The 20,428-nt window shown below is 37.7% G+C and overlaps 1 protein-coding gene across 1 annotated transcript in view; it reads right to left on the reverse strand.

The window, feature by feature from the left end:
• LOC103612333 (macrophage mannose receptor 1) overlaps positions 1-20,428 on the reverse strand; it is a 33,814-nt gene that overhangs the window by 4,142 nt on the left and 9,244 nt on the right. The window contains 20 exon segments of the mRNA XM_008629970.2: positions 91-207; positions 641-793; positions 1,864-2,029; positions 2,851-3,083; positions 4,466-4,556; positions 5,763-5,959; positions 6,463-6,577; positions 7,596-7,732; positions 8,735-8,835; positions 10,402-10,469; positions 10,986-11,161; positions 11,277-11,312; positions 12,330-12,474; positions 13,676-13,763; positions 14,400-14,527; positions 15,192-15,391; positions 18,104-18,273; positions 18,576-18,691; positions 19,026-19,139; positions 19,795-19,952. Coding sequence (XP_008628192.1) covers positions 91-207; positions 641-793; positions 1,864-2,029; positions 2,851-3,083; positions 4,466-4,556; positions 5,763-5,959; positions 6,463-6,577; positions 7,596-7,732; positions 8,735-8,835; positions 10,402-10,469; positions 10,986-11,161; positions 11,277-11,312; positions 12,330-12,474; positions 13,676-13,763; positions 14,400-14,527; positions 15,192-15,391; positions 18,104-18,273; positions 18,576-18,691; positions 19,026-19,139; positions 19,795-19,952 — 2,709 coding nt within the window.

Raw genomic sequence — 20,428 nt, forward strand, 5'->3', positions numbered from 1 at the left:
AACCCATGTTTTTTTGTAAAAGTACAGTAATCCTCAATTTTCTCATATTAGCAAAGAATTTTTCCATTAAAATTTGAAAGTAAGACATACCTTCCACATTTTGGTAAAGTCCTATCCAAAAGCCTCCTACTTTATTTCCAAGTGGTTGAATTTTATGGGTCAGAAAGTGAGATTCATCCATGCTTTCTACTGAAACCAAGGTAGCTCCTGAAAGGCATTAATGAGCAAATAACCATAACCTACAGGAGGAACAATTGTAATGACCTCCTCTTTCTAGTCTGTACAAAGAAGAGCTTCTGGCAGTATTAATGCTGCTCTGTTGGTCTCTCCATTGCTGGTTGCAGAAGACAGTGACCTGGAAGTACTTAGAGGCTGTGGCCCCCCACTACTGCCCCCAGGACAGTATCCCAGAAGCCAAGAGCTGATGGGCAACTCCATACACAGGGGAGCTGCAGAACTGAGGACAGAACACTGCACAAAGTCACTCTTGTCAGCTTATTTTCATTGTGCCAGCCTTAGAACAGCTTATTAGGTAGAAAAATATTTCTAAATTTTTAAAAAATCAGTATTTTTACATTTTTATGTGAGTTTTGTATAAACCTTGGCACAAATCTTGTTAGTTGATAATGAAGGCTCTCACCTAAGTGAGCACACTCAAGGGAGGCCAGCGCCCAGGTTCTCCCAGCTGATGCTTCAAAGTAGTAGCAGTGATCGTGGTAAGGGGTCCAAGCTTGGAGTTCATCTGCTTCAGGACAGTCTCCAGGCAGCTCAGCAGGGTCAGTAGGAGCTATCTCTAAAGAAGCCATATGGTATGAAATTGGTATTGCATTATGAGTCATCTATGATTCTATGTTATGTGTATAAATAGTGTGGGATTTCTCTCACCCAGCTTTATCTATCTGGACATTATTCCCACATTCCCCCAACCCAGAGAGCAGGGAAAGCTAAGCAGTCAAAAGCGTGAAACATCTTATTTCTCAAATCACATTTCTTAGGACAAGGAATCAAATTGCATCCTGCAACATCTAACTAACTGCCTTGAAGTACTGTGAGGAAAGCAAATCCTGAGGGTTGGTACAAATCTCAAATCTGCATTATCACAACACAGAAAGCTGTTGTAGGCTAATGAATCATTAATTCCACAGTCTCATGTTGTCTGGCTGCCCGGTCTCTTCATGTTGTCACTTTTTAGAAAAAAAAAGCCATCAATGGAGCATGCCTCTGCCAAATTAGACTCTGTTTCTGATCGTGGGCGCAGCTCCAATTCACTTCCATGGATCTGTGGTTCTTGCACTGCATAAGCAGACCAAATGTTTGCAGCCTTAAAACATAAAGGAGGGAAAATAGCACGATTCTACAAAATCTAGATGCAAACATGCCTCTGCATGTATCTGCAAAGAGTTAAAGTATCATTTATATTTCCAAAGCTCTTACAGTTGTAGCTCTAGCAATAGTGGATGGAAGTGAAACTCTTGCCTGTATTTTTGGCTCAGTGACACTCCTCAGTTGAAGTTCATACAGTCAGTGCACAATCCCAGCACCGACTTACATTACACACAGACTCATGTGATTTATGGGCGTGTCTTGTAAAGAGTAAGATATACCTTGAAGATAGAGCTTCATTGCATGGAAACGGTTTTACCATGGAAGCAGTGCAGCCAGATGGATTTGCAGAAGAGCCTTTCCTGTGCCTAAATTCATACATCATCCAATAGCAAACATCCACCTTGTGCAGGGAGGTAGGTGCTACCCTCAAGCATAGGCCTCTGCAGGGGTAGCCCAAGCTAGAGCAAAATCTCTGGGATTAGGCAGACTCATAGAATTAGGAATGCATCTTTGAAATTGTTACATGCCTTTGCTTACCATCTGATACCATGCAAACTGAAAAGTAGCTTTCATTGCAAGATGCTGTTTTCCAAGTACCATCAAGATCGAGGTAAACACAAGCACTGTTCTCCTTTGGTTCCCCTGCTGCCCATTTTGTGTATCTGGTTTTCCAGTTATTGGTCCATTTGTAATAGCCACCAGTCTGAAAACAAAGAAATTCTGCTAGTAGATTTTTAAATTTTTTTTTTACATAAAAAGTTCTGTCACATAAATATAAAGTAAATATAATCATATGCCTATTTGATTTCTTCAGAAAAAAAGCCATGTTTTTAAGCCTGTTCTAAGCAATGTCACTGGGCAATTTGAGTTAACACAAGAGTCACACATGAACAGTGTTCAACACTGCGTTGCTTTTCGGAGGGTTTTTCTGAAGTAACAAACTTCTACAACATGGTGAGGAGAAAGTCAGATGAGGCCATCTTAGGTCATTTAGTAAATCCCATATCAAGAGGAGCAATTACAGAGAATTTGTCCCCCCTGCTCTGCTTTATTTAAATTAAAATTGGGAGCTATTTGTGCATAAAGATTACTTGACATTAAGCATTAAACAGCTTAAATCTTGAAATATCTCCCTAATGCTCATAGTAACTTCTATTAATATAATAATAGCTCTAAGTATCCCCCAGTACAGCAGGGCATTTGGCTTTCAGATGGCTAACAGTCACTTCATGACAGCTGTACTTTCTGGCTTGTGACTCTCAGCCTGCAGCTTGACTTCTTTTACTGTTTCCAGTACTTCCTGCTTTCATCTTTTGCTTCTTGCATAACCTTTTCTGTTATTCTTCACTCCATTTGGTGGATGAAAATCCTCAGCTGAGTCTAGGACCCCTAGATTTTTGTGCATTTACACAGTGAAGCCATGCAGAAAAGAGTTGTTCTGCTGTTATAAACTGGCCATCCAGAGGACTGCTGAAACAGGAGAGCTCCCTGGGCACCTGCACCTCCTGTCTATCCAGCACTTACCAGATTGCCATTAAGACCAATCCATACTGGTTTTCCATACGTCAGCATCTGGATCCACAAGAATGAATGGATATAGGCATCTGCAATGCTGGCAAGTTCTGCAGATTTGTCTTGACAATTTTTTCTGGCCTCTTTCCATTGCATTTCAGATGAAATGATTGAATAGCTACTGCCACCATAATGAGTAAAGCCAGAGGCTGGATTTGTGGATGGTACTTCAGGCTGTGAAGGCACTGTGGAGGAAAAACTGAATGCATGAATTTACAATATATTGCTCATCTCTAGTATGGAAGCTATAAAAGATTGGTCAAAAAGGTCCTAGTCAATAAGTCAAAATCTTTTTCTAAGCTCATGAACAAAACAAAACAACAAAAACCAAAACCAAACCAAACAAAAACACAAAAAAACCAAATAAAACTGCCCAAAACCCCAAACCCAAAAAAACCCACCAAAAATAACTTTCAAAACATGGAGCAAGTATGCTAATATAAAAGCTGAGTGAAATCCTGGATGTCCTGAAATAGAGTATACTTGCTATAGAAATGACTGGTCCAGACTAAGATGCCTAAATTGGATATTTCAGGTTCTGTGCTATAAATTATTTTACTAAATCCAAATATCTGAGTATACATTTATTTCAGGTAAATGTGGTGGATAGGACTTAGGACAAGTCATTTAAGGTATTAACTGTTGTAATCTGTAGTCTCAACCTGAGACTTTGATACCTGATGTTAATTGATCACCACTTGCTGTTGACTCCAAGCTGTTGACCTGTTAGTAAGGGCTGCCAGAATGCTGCCTGCATGTTTGAGTCAGGCACTGTATATTTCCATCCTTGAGATTGTAAATGTATTCAGAAGAGCTGGAACTGGGATAAAGCAAATTAAAAATGCCTCCATAAAACTATAAGTTTGCTTTGTAGGGAGGGGTCTTCTTACAAGCAAGTTAGCTGTACTGAGAGAGAACAGGCTGCAGGCCCTGACTGAAGTGAGGGGTCAGGGAATAATTTTTACTTTAATAAAGCTGAGGCAAAATGGTTTTGTTATCTGTGCTTTGCCTTCTCTACTCCTGTTATGTGGTTGGGCAGCTGGGATTTGTATAATTATAATTCTACAGGAGAAGAGTCATTATTTATCACTTATTTTGGTGTAAAAAATAACAATATTCTTCTACAATAGAGACACATCCAAGAAGCTGTACATTCTGATTGACATCATGGCATTCAGTAAAAATACTGTGAGAGGATTAAATGCTCTGCTCAGAGACATCCAGGAGAATGGGAAGATCACTGCAAGAACATGATTGATACTGCATTTAAACAGGATGCCTAAACTCCTCCTACTTTGCTGAGAAGAAATTCATTTTCATTTACTATTCTCGAGTATTATTATGATTAGGTACGAAACCCCGTTTAAGATAGTGGTTCCTCTTCAGCAATTTCTGTGAAACAAATTATACTTTAAACATAGCACTGGCTTAACACTGAGGGAGCTCTGAAAGCCTGAGAGACTCAGAATGAGACTCAAAGCAGGAAGAAATAATTTCAGTTTATATATTCAGCTTATCTAGCCAAGATACTCTTTCTCTTTAGGAGACTGGGTTGAACAGAGCTCACGTGAATTCATCTGGCACACGTAGCCTCTTTTGTTGTCACAGCTATCATCTCTCCACTTCCCATCTGACTTCATGATGAAGACACAGTCTGTCTGAAGGAGAGAAGAGGCACAGCCATTACAAAAGGCAGTGAGGAGGTGGTGAGCTGAAGCTCCTGTACTGCTAGTGCAGGCCTGATGGCAGAGAGGAGAGGAGCTCGTTGAACACCTGTGTAATTAGTTCAAATTTCCTAGGTTTCTGCCAAGCAGCTTGACCTGGTATTTATTAGTAACCCCGTAAATTTGAACCAGGTTTCCACTGGTGCCAGTTAAGGTCTGAAAGAAGTCAATTAAAACCAATTTTACCAGCTTTATTGAGAACCCTTTAATGACTGTAGAAATGACTAAAGTACCTATAATTAATCTTCTCAGTTCTGATTTACAGTTATGTAGATCTGCTTCAAAACATTTTCATCAATGAGAAAAACAATATAAGAACTATTATTAAAAGCACTGGTCTGCCCTAGTCTTTCTGCAAGACTCTCTTGCAGAAAGCAGACACTCTTTGCTGGGTTTTTTATAGTCATTATCAAGTTATCATTATCAGATGCCCCTAGCAACAAAACATTTTCTGTTTACTTCCTTGTGTTTGATTGCTCCAATATTTCCTTCATGACTTCCCTGATTTCAAGACTGGCCATGACAGTCTTTCAGCACTTCATCCAAGATTCTCCTTTATGCTGATTCAAAGAAGTTATAGTCATCAGCAAGTTAAGTGATGGTAGATGTTAAAAATCTTGGGTGACTAACTGCCAATAATTTCCTCAGAAATTACCACCTTTGGAAAAGAGATTGAGTTTCAGCAGAGAAATAGTAATTTCATTGGTGGTACCAATTTGTACCATCAGAAGTAAGTGAAGCAGTGTGGAACACATTAGCCTGGAGTGGGACATATACACAAACAAATTACTGTTGCATCAAGAGCCTTAGTTTTGGTTTATCATGCCCTCTCTCTGTTTGGTGTTGCAACTTTAGTATTTGCATTATTGCAGTTTGGGAAGGAACCAATATAAGCTTCTCCAAGCTTCTTTTACAGAACTGGTCTTTTGCAATAGTTCAGATGGAAGGCACAAAATCCTTCTTCTACAGAATCTTTGCCAAACATTTGGGTATATTTGGAATCATTTTCAGATAATTTGCTAAACCCCATTCTGCTTACAAAAGGACTTGTTTCAGGATCCTATTATTGCTGCTGTAACTTTTCTTTCAGGAAGATCATCTAGCTGCCCAAGATACACAGGTTACTTAAATTTCCTGTACCTCCAGAGCATCATCTGTCAATGTTTCATACTCATAAAAGTCAAAGTAGCTTTGTTTCTTTTCTGGTGCACCATGAACCCAGTTGGTGTAGGAAACAGTGCTTCCATCTGTCCAAAGAAATGTGGACTCTTGGTTTATATCATTCATCCCAATCCAAACATTAGTTGTGGCATACTTCAAGTGATAGAAGAGAAAAGCTGGAGGGAAGCAAAGATTTCTCATTAAGGAAAGCTCATCATGACATGACTTGCCCAAAAGAGGGAAAAAGTGAAAAAGAGTGGGGGCCACAATAAAAGGATAACATTCTCCACTACAGAGCCCATCTGCTGATAACTAAATGTTTAAATGAGCATCCCTTACCCACTGTGTACGCACACACAGAGTTTTAGCAAATCCTATTGCCAGTGAGAGAGATAGAAAATACAGATTTCTGTCAGTGTGAGAGATCTGTGCAACCACACTCAAAGCAGACTGGAAGTTTCATGAAAACAAAGCAACTGAAAGAACTAGAAACAAAATTTATTTCTTATGTGTAATAATTTTAGTTATTGCCTTGCACTTGAGTTAAAATAAACCATGGACTGACCTGGCTAATAAGCAGTTTTCATCAGTTAATCACATATTCTATATTGGAGAGTATAGCAGTTTCTTTAATGAGAGATTAAGATTTTTTTTCTTTCAGTAGAGCCCATATACATACCTTGCACTTCTTCATTTGGTATAGAAGCCAGGTTTCCTCCCAGTTTGAAACAAACATCTCGTGCAGAATGCCACGTGAGATTTCTTGTTACATTGGAAGCAAATACTTTGAAACACTGGAAACAAATCAAACACTTTTTTCAAACTAGGAAAGACTGGAACTACTGTATGTGAATAATACCAATTATCTCTAAGATATACTTTTCTGCAGAAAAAGAAATCAGGGCTAGAATAAGTGACAGAGCTCAAGAGTAGAAAGTGTGTATGTCTACCCAGGCATACACTTATCCCCCCTCATTGTACAAGGTGTAATCCAGGAGTCTGGTATCAAATAAACTGAATGGAATGAGGTTAAGTACATAATCACTGTTCACATTTTCATCTGCCTTCTTCCTGCAATAATCGAGGCATCCTTTGAAACCAAGAAAATGTGGCTTTGGGTGACACATCTGCTGGGAATAATCTCCAGTGTGCTTTGTCTTGCTTCCAATGACTGTGATTACAACTGCTCATCCTGCCAAAGGTATCCTTTGGCACATTGACCTAACATTCTGAGGATACAGTAACAGTGCAGTGTACATAAAGTAGACAAAATAACATTCGGGGGATGGAGCTTCAACTCCAGATTGGTACAAACTCTTCTGTTATAGCAATGAGGATTTCCAGACTGTGTCTGAATGCAAAGCTGTGCTCAAAACAATTGTAGTTTGGCATCATCTTTCTGAACTCAAAACTTTGTGAAGCCCGTACAAGCCAAAGTAATTGCTCAAATATATTCTTTCTAAATCTTCCCACCTTTTTTACAAGATTGACCATTAAAAATTTGCATTTCTAAACAAAATAATATACATGAAGAGAGGAGGAGAGGTTTTCTTAAACAGTAAGTGTATTTTAAGCCTGCACAAACTATGCTCTCTGAAATGTATTCAGCACACATCTACTTTTATTGTATTTCTCTGCAAAGTTAAATGCCTATAGTCTGCTCAAAAAAAGCTCAGCCATGCAGCCTGCAAATTTTGACTAAGTAATTACTGTCCAGATTTACTTTATATTCGAAAAAAAAGTGAGGTTTTCAGGATTTTCTTTTCAGTTCTTCTGCTTAACACAATTTACTGAGGATATTTGTTGACATACCTTGTTGTTAAAAAACATCCAACTTTCTGGGCATCCTCTGGGAGGCAATGGAGAAGCAAATGTTGAACGAACAGAACTGTTATGTTTTTCACATACAAATTTATTGGCAGAACCACAGTTTACATCATTCCACAAGCCTAAAAATAATTAAAAAAAAATAAACAAGTTGAGATTTTATAGTATTTGTAATAATAATTTATCACTTTTTTTTTTAATGAGCACAATTTTTTCTGTTTTGTATTTCAGGCTGCAGCTTGATCTGAAGGCAAAATAACCACGGCACCTTCAAATAAACTCCAATAGTAACACCACTGTAGCCCCTTGTAGTTAATTTGAGCTCCCTGACCCATTTGCTCCTCGTTCAGGGCTCTCTCCACAGCGTCTGTGTTTTGGTTTAAAACAAACCTGATTATGGCTTTTTTGAGCTCTGGCACCATCAAATTGCAGGCAGCAAGGGAAACACACCAGTAAGCAAATTTGAAAGAAAATGGATCAGAAATGGATGAGATAGGAAATACTAGATCAATCTAATGACACAATACAGTGTTCAGACATACTGCATGAATTCTTTGTAAAACGTAAATTGAGAGATCAGTACATATATACTAAATTCCCATTAGCCTCAGTTAAGTTACAGAAATAGAGCCAAGAGGAAATAGAGCTCTAGGATTTGCAAGAAATTTGCATTTCAGTGTACTTGTAAACATGTCTTAGGACATTAGATGTATTTTTTTCTTTCCTCATTGACTTGTGCCTTCAAATCCCATTTCCTGTAGCTGCTATAAATGTTTTCTTAAGTTCATGGGAGAGAAGACAGACCATTCAACTTTTTACTGAAAGAAGTAGTGAAAAGCCCTGTAAAAAGGTGCAATATCAATCTTAGAAATCCAGAAAAAAACATCTGCTTTTAAAATTACACATGGTACTGAAATCTCCCCATTCCAAGGACACAGGCTCTTCCATGGCTGGTGGTCCCATGACTGGGAAGAGTTACAGCATTGCATAGGTTTGTCATTGGAAAGAAACTGCAGAAAACAGCTACCAAAGATTGTGTGACAGTTGGCAGCAGCAGTTTGACAGCATTGGTTACAATCCGAGCAGAGACAAATAAAATCTAATAGTTTTACATTGCTACTTACCATGCTCTGACAGCATTACCACACAATTTTCCTCATTATTTGCAAAGTTTGGTTCATTAGGAGCCCAGGCCACATAGGTTACTGGAGTTCCATCCATCCAGCTTAAAGAAGAGATATATAAGTAGTTATTAATTAATACCTTCAGTTGTGACATGATAGTCTTAATGAACACCTCACAATTAAGAATGTCTGTGAGAATTAATGAGAACTGGCTATAACAGGAGGGACTGTCTGAGATTTTCCATTCTTTACTTGATTATTCTAATTTGAAGAATTTTCTGTAAAATATTTCTGGTTGCAAAATAGAAAAAGAAAATACCAAGCATATTTTTTGGTTAATGGCCAGGATTGGTTTGACGACAATTAATAAGAGAAATCAAAATCAGTTAGTCATAATACATAATACAGAGAACAATATTAAAATTTTATCTTATTACAATAACTATTGTATTTCTAGTTAATATTATGCTTCTCTGAGCATTCCTGATGTTTTCACAGATGAAAACAAGAATGAGAGTACTTTTCTGTGGATTTTACCCTGCTCTATGAAGGGTGGTCTATTTTTATCTAAACTAGAGGACATTCTGTCAGCTTTAAAGCCTTCCTGAAGTACCAAAACTGAAATTTTTCTGTCCAGGTATACATGCTTTTTGCTTTCATATATTGCTATTGAAGGAAGAAGAGGTTGTCTCCACATTTTAATCAGTATTTCAGAATTTAGGTCAGTAAACCTGAAGTGGGGAAAAAAAATCACCACTCTCTATCTCTTGCTGCTGCTGATACAACTGATCTAAATAAAGGAGATTCTCACTGGACCCATGGAATGCTCTATGTCCCTAATTTTTCTCCTAAATGAGGAGGTTAGAATCATCTCCTGACTCAGTCATTATCAACTTGTCTCTCCCCACTCCTCTTCTGTCCTTCTCAAGGTAAATGATTTACATGCATTTAACAGTGGCATTAAAATAGAAAGGTTAAATTCAAATCTCCTCTAACCTTTTCCAGATCAACCTCAGAAGCACCTTTTTTCACCTCCCAGACACGTCCTAACTAGCAGGTAGGAAGGTAAGCAGTGTATCACGCTCTTCAGTATCTCTTAGTTTAGTTTTGAGTTGATTTGTGCGTTGGTCTTTTCAGAATACTTGTTAATGTTTCTGTACTGTGAATTTCTGCTGACTTTTCTCCTGGAATAGGAGTTTGCAGAGACTGCCTTTTGTACTCATTACCTGTGTCTTCCTAATTCTGGAGAACCCCTCTGAAGGTATTTTATATAGATAAAAAGCATTAGAAAGACAAACCCTGTGAGACAGGGTATGTTTTAAGTGTGTGTGTTTATGTTTATAGGTATAAAATTCAGCATGGTGGAGCATCACTCCAATTTATGGGGCAAATCTCTGAAAGAAACTTGAGAAAGTGTGTATGGAGAGTAGATCTGCCAAGCCTTTATTTGGCTAAGTGCTTACTCAAGGAAAACATATTCTTTTACTATTTATTTTTGGGGAAAACTATTGGACTTTAGAATATTCTAGGACTATCACATTCTACTCTGTACACGGTATGTGGAGCAGCCTTCAGACCTTGAAGAGAACATATTCAGTACCTCCAGCTACATAAAGTATTGAATTTGTTTCTACATGTTAAGAGCTGCACTGATCATCTTAACTTACCTGAACGTTTTATCAAGGCTCACTCTTAGACCAATGAAGTATCCTGCTGGCCTACTCCCAAAGCTCTCCTAAGGCAGAAAGACATAATTTTAATTTAAAACATAAGTCTTTGAAACAAGCAGAAATTGATACACCATAGATTAGGTTCACAGAGCAGCCACTAAAGTCCACAGCAGTAAAGCACCTGCTTGCAGTTAAGCACAGCAATGTATTTATATGCCCAGGCACAGAAGTCAGGTTTTTATCTGGGACATCAGAGCCGTCCTGCAGCGCTGAAGGCCCTTGGGATGGAGTAGAAAAGAAGCAGATTTAGAGTCAGAAACTGGTACTCCTTTTCAATCTCCCTTAAAGACCAGCTGCTTCCCAAGAGAGTTGGTACCTCCCCACATTGCCCCTCCCGTCAACTCCATCAGCACAGCTGGCACGGAGCAGGAGAGGCTCAATCCCATGGGATCAAAGGGCGCATTGGGGGATATTTCATTAGTGAAAATGCTGATGGCTCTCCTTCTGAGACAACTCAAGTTTTGCAAGCAGATTGTCAAAATCATTTCTACTTTAGGCTGTCTATTTACAATGATTCTTACATTTTCTTTAAATACTCTCTTTAGGAACCTTCTCTCACTGTTACTATTAACAACAGCTAGGTCTGCAGAATTCTTCCTGCAAATCTCTTGGGCTTTTTCCATGGAGACCTGTTCATTGCTGATATAGTAGAGTTTATCTTTATATATGACCCATCCATCCGCAGTGGTTTTATATTCTGGAAGATAAATAAGGTAGCCTTAAATTCTGTATGTGTAGAACACAAAAGCTTATTTTAGAACAACAATTTTAGGAAAAAATTATGAATAATAAGAATGTATTCAAAGACCTACCATATGTGTCAATTGGTATAGGTTTTAATGAGGCTCCTGTAAAAGAAGAAAATAGGAGGCATGATGCATCTCTGCAGAGTGCTTTATGATGTAGCTTGTGACTGACTGCAAGAAGAGTGAGGAGCAGAGCAGGATTCTCCATCCCTTTGGCTATTGACTAGAAAGTGGGTTTAGCCACACAGTTCAGCTTCACATGGTTCAATATGCAAGGTCATCTACTTTAACTTTGTATCATAAGCAGTGCTTCACATCAGCAAAAGCCATAGCTTTAGCTGAATCACATTCCTGCACAGAGCAAGGCAAGGGAAAATTGCTCTTCCAGCCAGTAAGTCACAGTAGATTTATCTGAAACACTTTAAACTTTGGCATACAGCTCCTTTACTGATCCATCAGTAGACATTCCATAATTCACCTGGGGGTATGTTCATCAAAAGGGAGAAAATTTCCACTAGATTTATTTTAGCTCTATTAAAAAACTCTCTGAGTAATATTCGTAAGCAAATGGAAATACAACTCTATGTATGTGTATATGTATATATACACCTATACTGACTGAGTTATTTCTGGTTGGGATAGAAAAAGAAATGGCACTGCTGTGAATCATTGCTTTTTCAAAAGCAGTTGAATCCTGAATAATTCTACAGGAAAACTTGAAGTGCCAACAAATCTGACAAAGATATAATACCTGATTTTTGGCTTCGCCTGTGTTAACATAAAAAACAGTATTGTAAGAAATAAAATACACACCCTTACAAATCCTTACCTCCAACATTACAAAAATAAAAGCAAAAGATTCTTAGTATTAAAAAATTTTGTAATCTTGAAAATATATGGATTATTTATACACCCTAATTTATGTCAAATAAATCTATTTATTCTTATCATCCATAATTGAAAAATCTCAGCCTATAATAAGTTTCTCAGTACTCTTGACCTCCATTTGGAAAAAGTAGTTCTTCAAAATTTTGTCTCTTTCTCCAGCAACTTAACTTAGAAAGCAACTACTTATTAAAGTTTTTAAATTTTCTTGCGAAAAGAGAAGAAGAAATCTACCTTGTTTTATTTGGCAAACCCAGTTATGCTGTTCTTGACAGACTGAAAGAGACCACAGTCCAGAAAGTCTTGCACCATTGAGTGAGCCACAAAACTTGCGTTGTCCTGAATTCCTTGGACTATCATCCCAGTTTGTGTACCTAACCTATAGAAGAAATCATCTTTGTTACCCTTTTTATCTGTTTCAGTAGCTGTACTTTCCATTAGAAAACGTAAATTAATTGCTTTTGTCTCAGAAATCCTGGTTTTAGCTAAAAAGAGTTGGAAATGCAGGGAAAGCAATAGGTGTAAGGATTTTAGAGTGGGGCAATGATGTCAGTGTTCAGACATGGCTGTCTTGCCACAGGGGGCTTTTCCTCTTGTTTGTGCCCTAAGCCATAGACACAGACAGAAGAGAAACAGGCGAATGGACTGTTTCTAATGAACTTCACCTAGCTATGAATTTTACCCACATATCACTCATGCTAATCATGTGCAGACAGGCTACTTTTCACTCCATGTCTGACCTGGTTCAAAATTACATTGTCTGACATCTGTCTGGTGGCAGCGACCATATCATGCATCAATTCCTCGTTCCCTTCTTCCCTTCCCTGTGGTTAATGAGGATGGGAGTGTGACTTTTGGGAGGGAAGTCATGTCCTGCAAATCTAGAGGAGTTACCTCTGATGAAACTGACATCCAAATGGAAAGGGAGACCCATGTGGTACAACCTACTTATTATTGTCTAGAATTCTTGGTAATGACACCTTCTGAAACTTTTATGGAAAGTTATGTGAATAAGATAAGGGAAGAGGTCCTTTCTTGTGTTAAAAAAAATATGAAAGAATAGGGAGTAGTAGTAAATGGAGGGTAATAAAAGTAGATCCCACAGAAATGTTTTTCACAGCTGTAGATATTTGCATGGGCTCAAGAGACGACTGGATAAATTCAAGGAAATAAATAAATTAAAATTTTATGACCACACTTACTGGGGGATTCAGGAGTATACTGGGAAACATGCTTGCTGTTTGATTAGCTCTTAAGAAGTTTATAGCTACTGAGACAGGATACATGATGCAGTATAATGAATTTTATGTTTTGACATTAGGTGTAAATATTATCTTATTGGAAGAGAAAATAAATTACACAAAAAGCTACAGATTCTGATGAGATACAGAGAATTTCCATGCATTCAAAAGTTTAGCTATGATATTAATCATGACAATACAGATTAGCAGATGGATCACAGATTAGTTTGCAGGATCCATGTTTTCTTGATGAGGATAACTGTAAAAAGCCAGACAGTATATGTACAAATGCCAAAGTATCTTAAGCAAACAAATATGATGAAAAATTAAAATACTCACTGGAGAGCCATCACTCCAGGCAAATCCTTCATCTGGATTCAAGGAAAATATACCAAGCCAAAATGTTTCAAACATACAGTGAGTGTCACTAAAAGAAATTGCAGGACAGAGCAGTGTGTAAACATCAACACAAAAAACATCCAGAAATACATTGTTGAACTTTCTAGAGCACATTGTAAAAGCAGTGAAGTTACAAATTTCCCTATTACCTTCGGTGAAGTGCATACATATGTTCTTCATAGAAATGTGTAATATTTCTGTGGTTCAGTGTCAATAGCTTAGTTATCAGGCTTATTAGTAGTATTGATCATGTATTTCCCTAATGTACTATTTACTTAGGGAAAGCCTTCACAGATTCAAAAAGTGGTTTCAGCACTGACCACTGCAGGGTAGATACATATCTACTTCAACAGTAGATACATTGATCATGTTTTCTACCCTTGTAGAAATACCGCTAATCTCATGTGTTTCTAAATTGTATCTAGTAATCATGGTACTGGTGGAGGTTTTTTTAAATTTTTCTCAACACACGTCACTCTTTTTTTTCCATGAAAATGTTAAAAACAGTTGTTGCTGTTCTACTGAATAGATAAATTTCGAACTATCACAGGTCTTTTCACTTTTGAGGAATCCATGCTTTTCAGAAATCATGTAAGATCATTCATAATAGTTCATATGAAAAGTCTTTTAAATCTGGTAAGATAAACACACATCAAATACCAACCTCATTGCTTGGTTTACTAATGGTATCTCCTCCTTAGTGTTAATGGCGACCAGATCCCCTCCTATTTGTCTGCAAAAATCTAGAGCTTCAAACCATGATTTCTTTCTAATTTTTGATCTGCAAAAACACTATGGAGAAATTATCTTAAAACATATTATATACATGTTACAATAATTAAAGAATGTGATTTTTTATCCTTTATTTTGTGGGGTAATATGCGTATTTTAGCAAGGCCCACCCTTAGGAATTGTGCTGCTGGAGACTATACTTCACTGTTTCCCTGTTTGTTCCCTGAACTCTCACACATCTCAGACAAATACCACATCTTTGCACAACAGACATAAAGAGCAGCACCAACAAACCAGCTTTGCTGCTTCTGCTGTTTAATACAGAATTTTGACATTTTCCTTTTAATATTTCAACATGAAGTTGTTTCTGGTTTTTCTTTTTTTCTCTTTTCTTTATGTTTTTCTGGGGCCTTGATGTTTATGTTCCTCTTCTTCCATTTCCTGCTCCAGTTCATTCAACCCCTGGAGTACAAACTTCCTCATTTTCTTTCCTGTGCCCTTCCCCCCTCCCTTCCCTTCCCTTCCCTCCCTTCAACCTCATCTTTCTTCCTTAGTTTATCCCCTCTCATGGATAATTTCCTGAGAAGAATTTTTGGGGTTTTGTTCTTTGCTCTATTCCAATCTCAGATATTGCAAAACGAAGATGTCAGTTCCTTTTTCTTTTTTTCTTGTTTATTTTCTTACCCCAGACCAAACTGCTTCTTTTAACTATTTAGGCACTTACTTTAAAACAGGAACTTCTATGGTGGTTTGATACCCAACCTTCAGGACATGCAGGGACCAGAGCAGTAGTTGGAATAGGTGGAACTGTTGCACCCTTTGCCCACTGCTTGCAAATATATTTTTGCTTTATCTCACAGTCAAGAACATCCCATAATCCAGCTGCAGTCCCAGTTCTCATGGCTACACATCCTGGTTTATTTCCTTATGAGAAAAAAAACCAAAAAAACCATGCTGGATATTTTATAAAGTGTGAATTATTTAATTCTTTTTTTAAATCACTCACTTTTTGCCCTGCAATAACATTTGAACAGCAAATTTATATTTTAGGTGTTTTTCATACAGGCAGAGTAGTATTTTCTGTTTGAGGAGGTCATGATCCAATTAGAATCTTACTTTATTTTTCCTTTGTTTTTGAATGTCCTGCATAATTAATTTTTTGGGTAGAAAGTAGGGTGAGAGTTTCTTAAAGTGAAATCTTATGTTTTCAAGTGAGAATCTCATTCCTATTTATGTTAAGCCTGTTTTACATGAGACAGCATTACCTTGGTCAATAGTGTTTTTTCACATAGATGGAAACAACCCCACTGGTGCATATGAGGGCAGGTGTGCAAACCCAGACAGTTTCAGCCCAAAACTTATCCCATGATGTTTGCTGTAATTTTAGATGGTTCTCTCAGAGGAAACAGAGCTGCCTACGTCCCACAAGATGCAGTCAAATGCACAAAATGGGCTTATTCAATGGATTATTTGTGCTCTTTCTTAATTTTCTAAGTATTTTTAACATTTTGGGATTTTTTTTGTTTGGCACAGACCCGATGTTTTAATGGACCTGTTTACCATCATGCCAAGAACAGAAATGAAATTATCAGCTATAAATCCATCATTTTATGCCAATTCAAGACATGGTTTTTCCTAAGAACATCCTTTACCTGCATCAAAGTTCACCTGCTGTTTTACTGATCATGCTCAGTCACTTATTCTCCTGATACCATCCTGAGTTTTCACACAGGCACATCTTTGCTACCAGAAATAATTTACTACCATCAGCAAATTTTGTCATCTCACTATTTCACCTTTTCCAAATAGTCTGCAAATATATTGAACAGCATGGGCTCTGGCACAGGTCATTATGGGACACAGTTCCCCAGTAAAAAATAGCCCCCCTAATAAAAAATTCACCTTCCATTCAGTGGCTTTTGATCAATACTTTTATTCGTGTAAGAGCTTTTCTGTGTTAGGTCAGGTTAGCTGAAAGTCTTTCAGTAATTGAGATAGACCACACTTAATAGAATTCCCTCATTCATATGCTTTTGCCTTCTGTGGGGAGCTCTGGGAGATCTATAAGCATAACCTCCCTTTCCAGAAGTGATTTTATATATCTTTCCCACTATATCTTCTTTATTAGAGATTCAGCTGATTTAGTAATGACTCATTCATCTATATTTCCCCTATCTCCCTGGAACCATTTTAAATGTTGGCACCAAATTTGTCTTTTTGAAAAGCTTAGATGTCAAGGCAGCTTTAGGAGGAAGTTACACATTAAAGAGAAGAGTTCACTTCATGTAACCTTAACAGCTCCTGGATACTTTTGCAGCCATGCTTAGTCCTGACTTCATGCCATCAATTTGCTCCATAGTCTATTTTCTTGATATTTACTCTTGAAATAGATTCTTCCACAATAGATACCCTCACAAAGCTTTCCAGCACAAAAGTCCATTTTCTTCTCAGTGAACACAGATGCAAGGAAACAGATTTTTCTTTACTGTTCCAGCCTGACTGTTGAGGAATGCATTTGCTGCAGGTAGTTTGGTTTGCAAGCTGCAGTGCCAGCTAGAGATTGAGCTGTGGGTGGTGGGAGCCAAGGCAGAGGGCTGTGAACTGGCACTGATACTTTGCATGGCAAAGGGCACAGGCACCAGTGGCTCAGCCAGGTGAGCGGACACCCAAAGACACAGACAGAGCCAAGGACCTAGTCTTAGTGCATGTAGACTGTAAGGGTAAAAAACCCCAGAGTTTCCTTTGTTCATGGACCCTCCTTGGAGGCACCCAGCTCAAGCTGCTGTTTTATTATTGCACCATGATCGAATTATTTTAGGGATCAAAAAATCTGGGGAAACCTGGGTTCAAGCTGGTAAGGAAACCTTGTCTGACTGTGTGAGTGTGGGGGGTGTAGCTGGGAAGGGACCTTGGTCCCAGCTCATGTGGTGTGAGTGTGACTCCAGAGTGGCACCTGGATGTTAAGGAAGATTCCTTAACATGACCTCTGAGTGCTTTCTTCATACTCTGATCATCTGCTGGCACCACAGACTCCCTGGCAAGCTTTCTTCTTATGGCATTTGCTAAGGTTTTACTAGTCTTTGTCTTTTGTAATTTTTTTATTATTTTTATTTTGTATTTTATAACCTCACTGGAGGTTTTCAATAAAATTTTCAGACAAATGATCACTATGAGGAGCATAGTATATCTCAGGGAGAGCAGATTTCCTCATTGTGCGTCTGTACAGTATGAGCCCATGAATGCAGTTTTCTTAGTATCACGCATAAAAAATAATAGTGGCACAGTAATTTTTGATACTTTGAGTTTGTAATTCTAACTTAAAATCCATATTACAGTTGCTCTGTTTTAAACTCTTCTCCCAGGCTAACTTTTTCAATAGAGGGACAAGTATGAAATAGTCTCAGGACCTGTTTGTAACTCCTGTTATCTCCCTGTGAAGATGGGGAAAAAGTTAATCTTATGGATAAATATACCAGATGTCCTAATATAAAATTGCAGTTCAAACTTTTCCCTTTGAAATTAAAATACAGGATTTGAAAACTGACAGGGCTTGTAGAATATACCAAAAGTTTAAAACATAAAATTCAGAGGACATTGACCAAGCAAACCCAAATAGGGACCACAATTTCAGAGCACCCACCATCTCCCATCACAGCACCTACATTCCTGCATCCCAGTGTGTGAAAGAGACAGCTTCACCATTGGCCCAGCTGAAAGTGCCTTGATCCTGCATATCAGAGAGGCCAAGCCAGAAATATTTTTCAGGCCTCAGCCCAACAAGACTGGTCAGATAGGCTTGTTCATATCTGTAAAAGGGATCATAGAGATGCAAATTAAAACGAAGACGTTTACCCAAATCCTACTTGTCTAATGTGATGACGAAATTTTTTCTCCTATTCCCTGCTTCAAGCTGGGGGAGAAGACCTTACCGTAGGATTCTGACTCCATATAAACAACAAAAAAAAGTAAGACTTTTTTGTTATTCAACTAAAGACCTCATCTGTTACTTAAACACTTTGCTGTTTGGTGTTGTGTTAGCTTTTCTAGGAATATTTCATGGGATACAATCTTCAGCTATTTAAAAGCCAAGAAAAAGTCATTATCATACCTACTTTCAACTGTGGCTAAGTAACCTTCTTCTCCTTCACAAGTGGTGTTTGCTTCTGAAAATATTGCTGGAACATGTCCAATAAAATAGCAGTAGTTTCCATATCTTCTCCAGCCCTGTAACATGGTTTTAGGATTTCCATACAAATTTTAAATAATTGTGATATCATGTATTTAGTAAAGTATTCCATTTCAAAATTAATGAAGCCCAGAGATCATGAATATTATGAATTAGAAACTTTTTGCAGTGAAATTACAGATCCCTTCTAAGCGGTTTCTGTCAATGGTTTTCTAGATTTTAGAGTAGCTGAGAGAGAGAGAAACTTCATATTAAATAAAAACAAAAACCCTTCCATGTAAATACTACAAATAATTCAAATAATTCTAATTGATTCTCAGACAATGTACTTGTTTCATCTGAGAAGCTGACGTTCCTTTCTCACATACTTACTTTTTTGCAACCTGCCTCAGTAATTTCTTTTTCTCCAGCTATTTGTGATGTAGCTTTTCTTTTACAAATGTAGCCAATCTTCTTCTCACAGATGTGGTCAGCCCAATAGCCATTCTGTGTCAGGAAAAAGTTTGAAATAAAAAGAAATTAAAGATGAATAATCTAAAGAAGATAAATAATGTCTTTCTTTATAATGAAAATGATTCATTTTCTTTCTCCTTTTACTTTGAAATGGAATATTTTTCCTTATCCAATCATGTTATCCTGCACGATAACAAAACCAAATCTTCTCACATTCAGTAAAATAGTAGACTTGGCTATAGCAGCACAGCCACAGCTGGCAGTGGTAAGAAGGGAGAAGGGTACATGGAGCTGCTCCCTGACCTGTCGAGCAGGGCCCTTCACAGGCAGTTGTGCTATAGGATGGCAAATGAGCAGGCAAAAAGGAGCCAGCAGGAAAAAAATCAGAGATCCCCGTATACCATCATTACTACCAGAGGAAAAGGAGAGAATGTACTCAAAATACCTTCAGAGACCTGTTTCATAGCCCTAATAATTTCATTTGTGACTTTCAGATGTGCTTAAAGAGAAAATTTCACCAGTGATGCAGTAATGCTTTCTTTTTTTTTAAAGGTCACATTCAGTCTCTTTCTTTTCCCGACCTCCATTTTTCTGGCCTTAGCCATTTGCTGAAATAACAGAGCATTTTATTCTTTGATTAAATAGTTAGTTTCAATATGGAAATACAATATGTATTGGGTAATGTCACCTGGCCTTTGATCAGGACACAATCTTCTGGCCTGTTGTTTGTGGTGGATGGCTCTCCCAGGTGCCATTTTGTGTATGTCACTGGGGTACCATCACTCCATTCAAAATACATTTGAACCTTACGGTCATTCAGCCCAATCCACAGCTTGTCTGTTGGCTCTAAAGAGGGAAACAGAGATTAGACCTCCTACGGCACCCCCCCTTTTCACAGCACCATCAAGCTTTGGACATGTAACTCCTTTCACAAATTTATGAAGCATAAAATTATTTAGTGTGTTTTATGATCATTTCATAAATTAATATTTTCATACAGATATTAAAATAAAGACTGTATGCTTTGGAAAATTAGGCTATAAGGAAATTTTTGCACTGAATGAAAAAATTTTGCTCTTCTTCCTCATAAGAGTGGGTGTGAATTACCAGCCTAATGCTGATACACCATGATTTTATGATAGAACTCTGAGTAGTTACTTTTTAGTTCCGTTGCACCAGTCAAATTTTAAAATACTGGTATTGTGTAACTTGAAGCGTGAATTTTTTGAGCTTCTTTTAACAAAATGAAAAAAATGAGAAAGCCCCTAAGCCCAGCCCCCCAGTCCTAAATCAATTATTTTGGCAATAAGTAAAATCAGAGT

The sequence above is a fragment of the Corvus brachyrhynchos genome, unplaced genomic scaffold (assembly GCF_000691975.1).
Source record: "Corvus brachyrhynchos isolate BGI_N302 unplaced genomic scaffold, ASM69197v1 scaffold142, whole genome shotgun sequence".
Lineage (NCBI taxonomy): Eukaryota > Metazoa > Chordata > Aves > Passeriformes > Corvidae > Corvus > Corvus brachyrhynchos.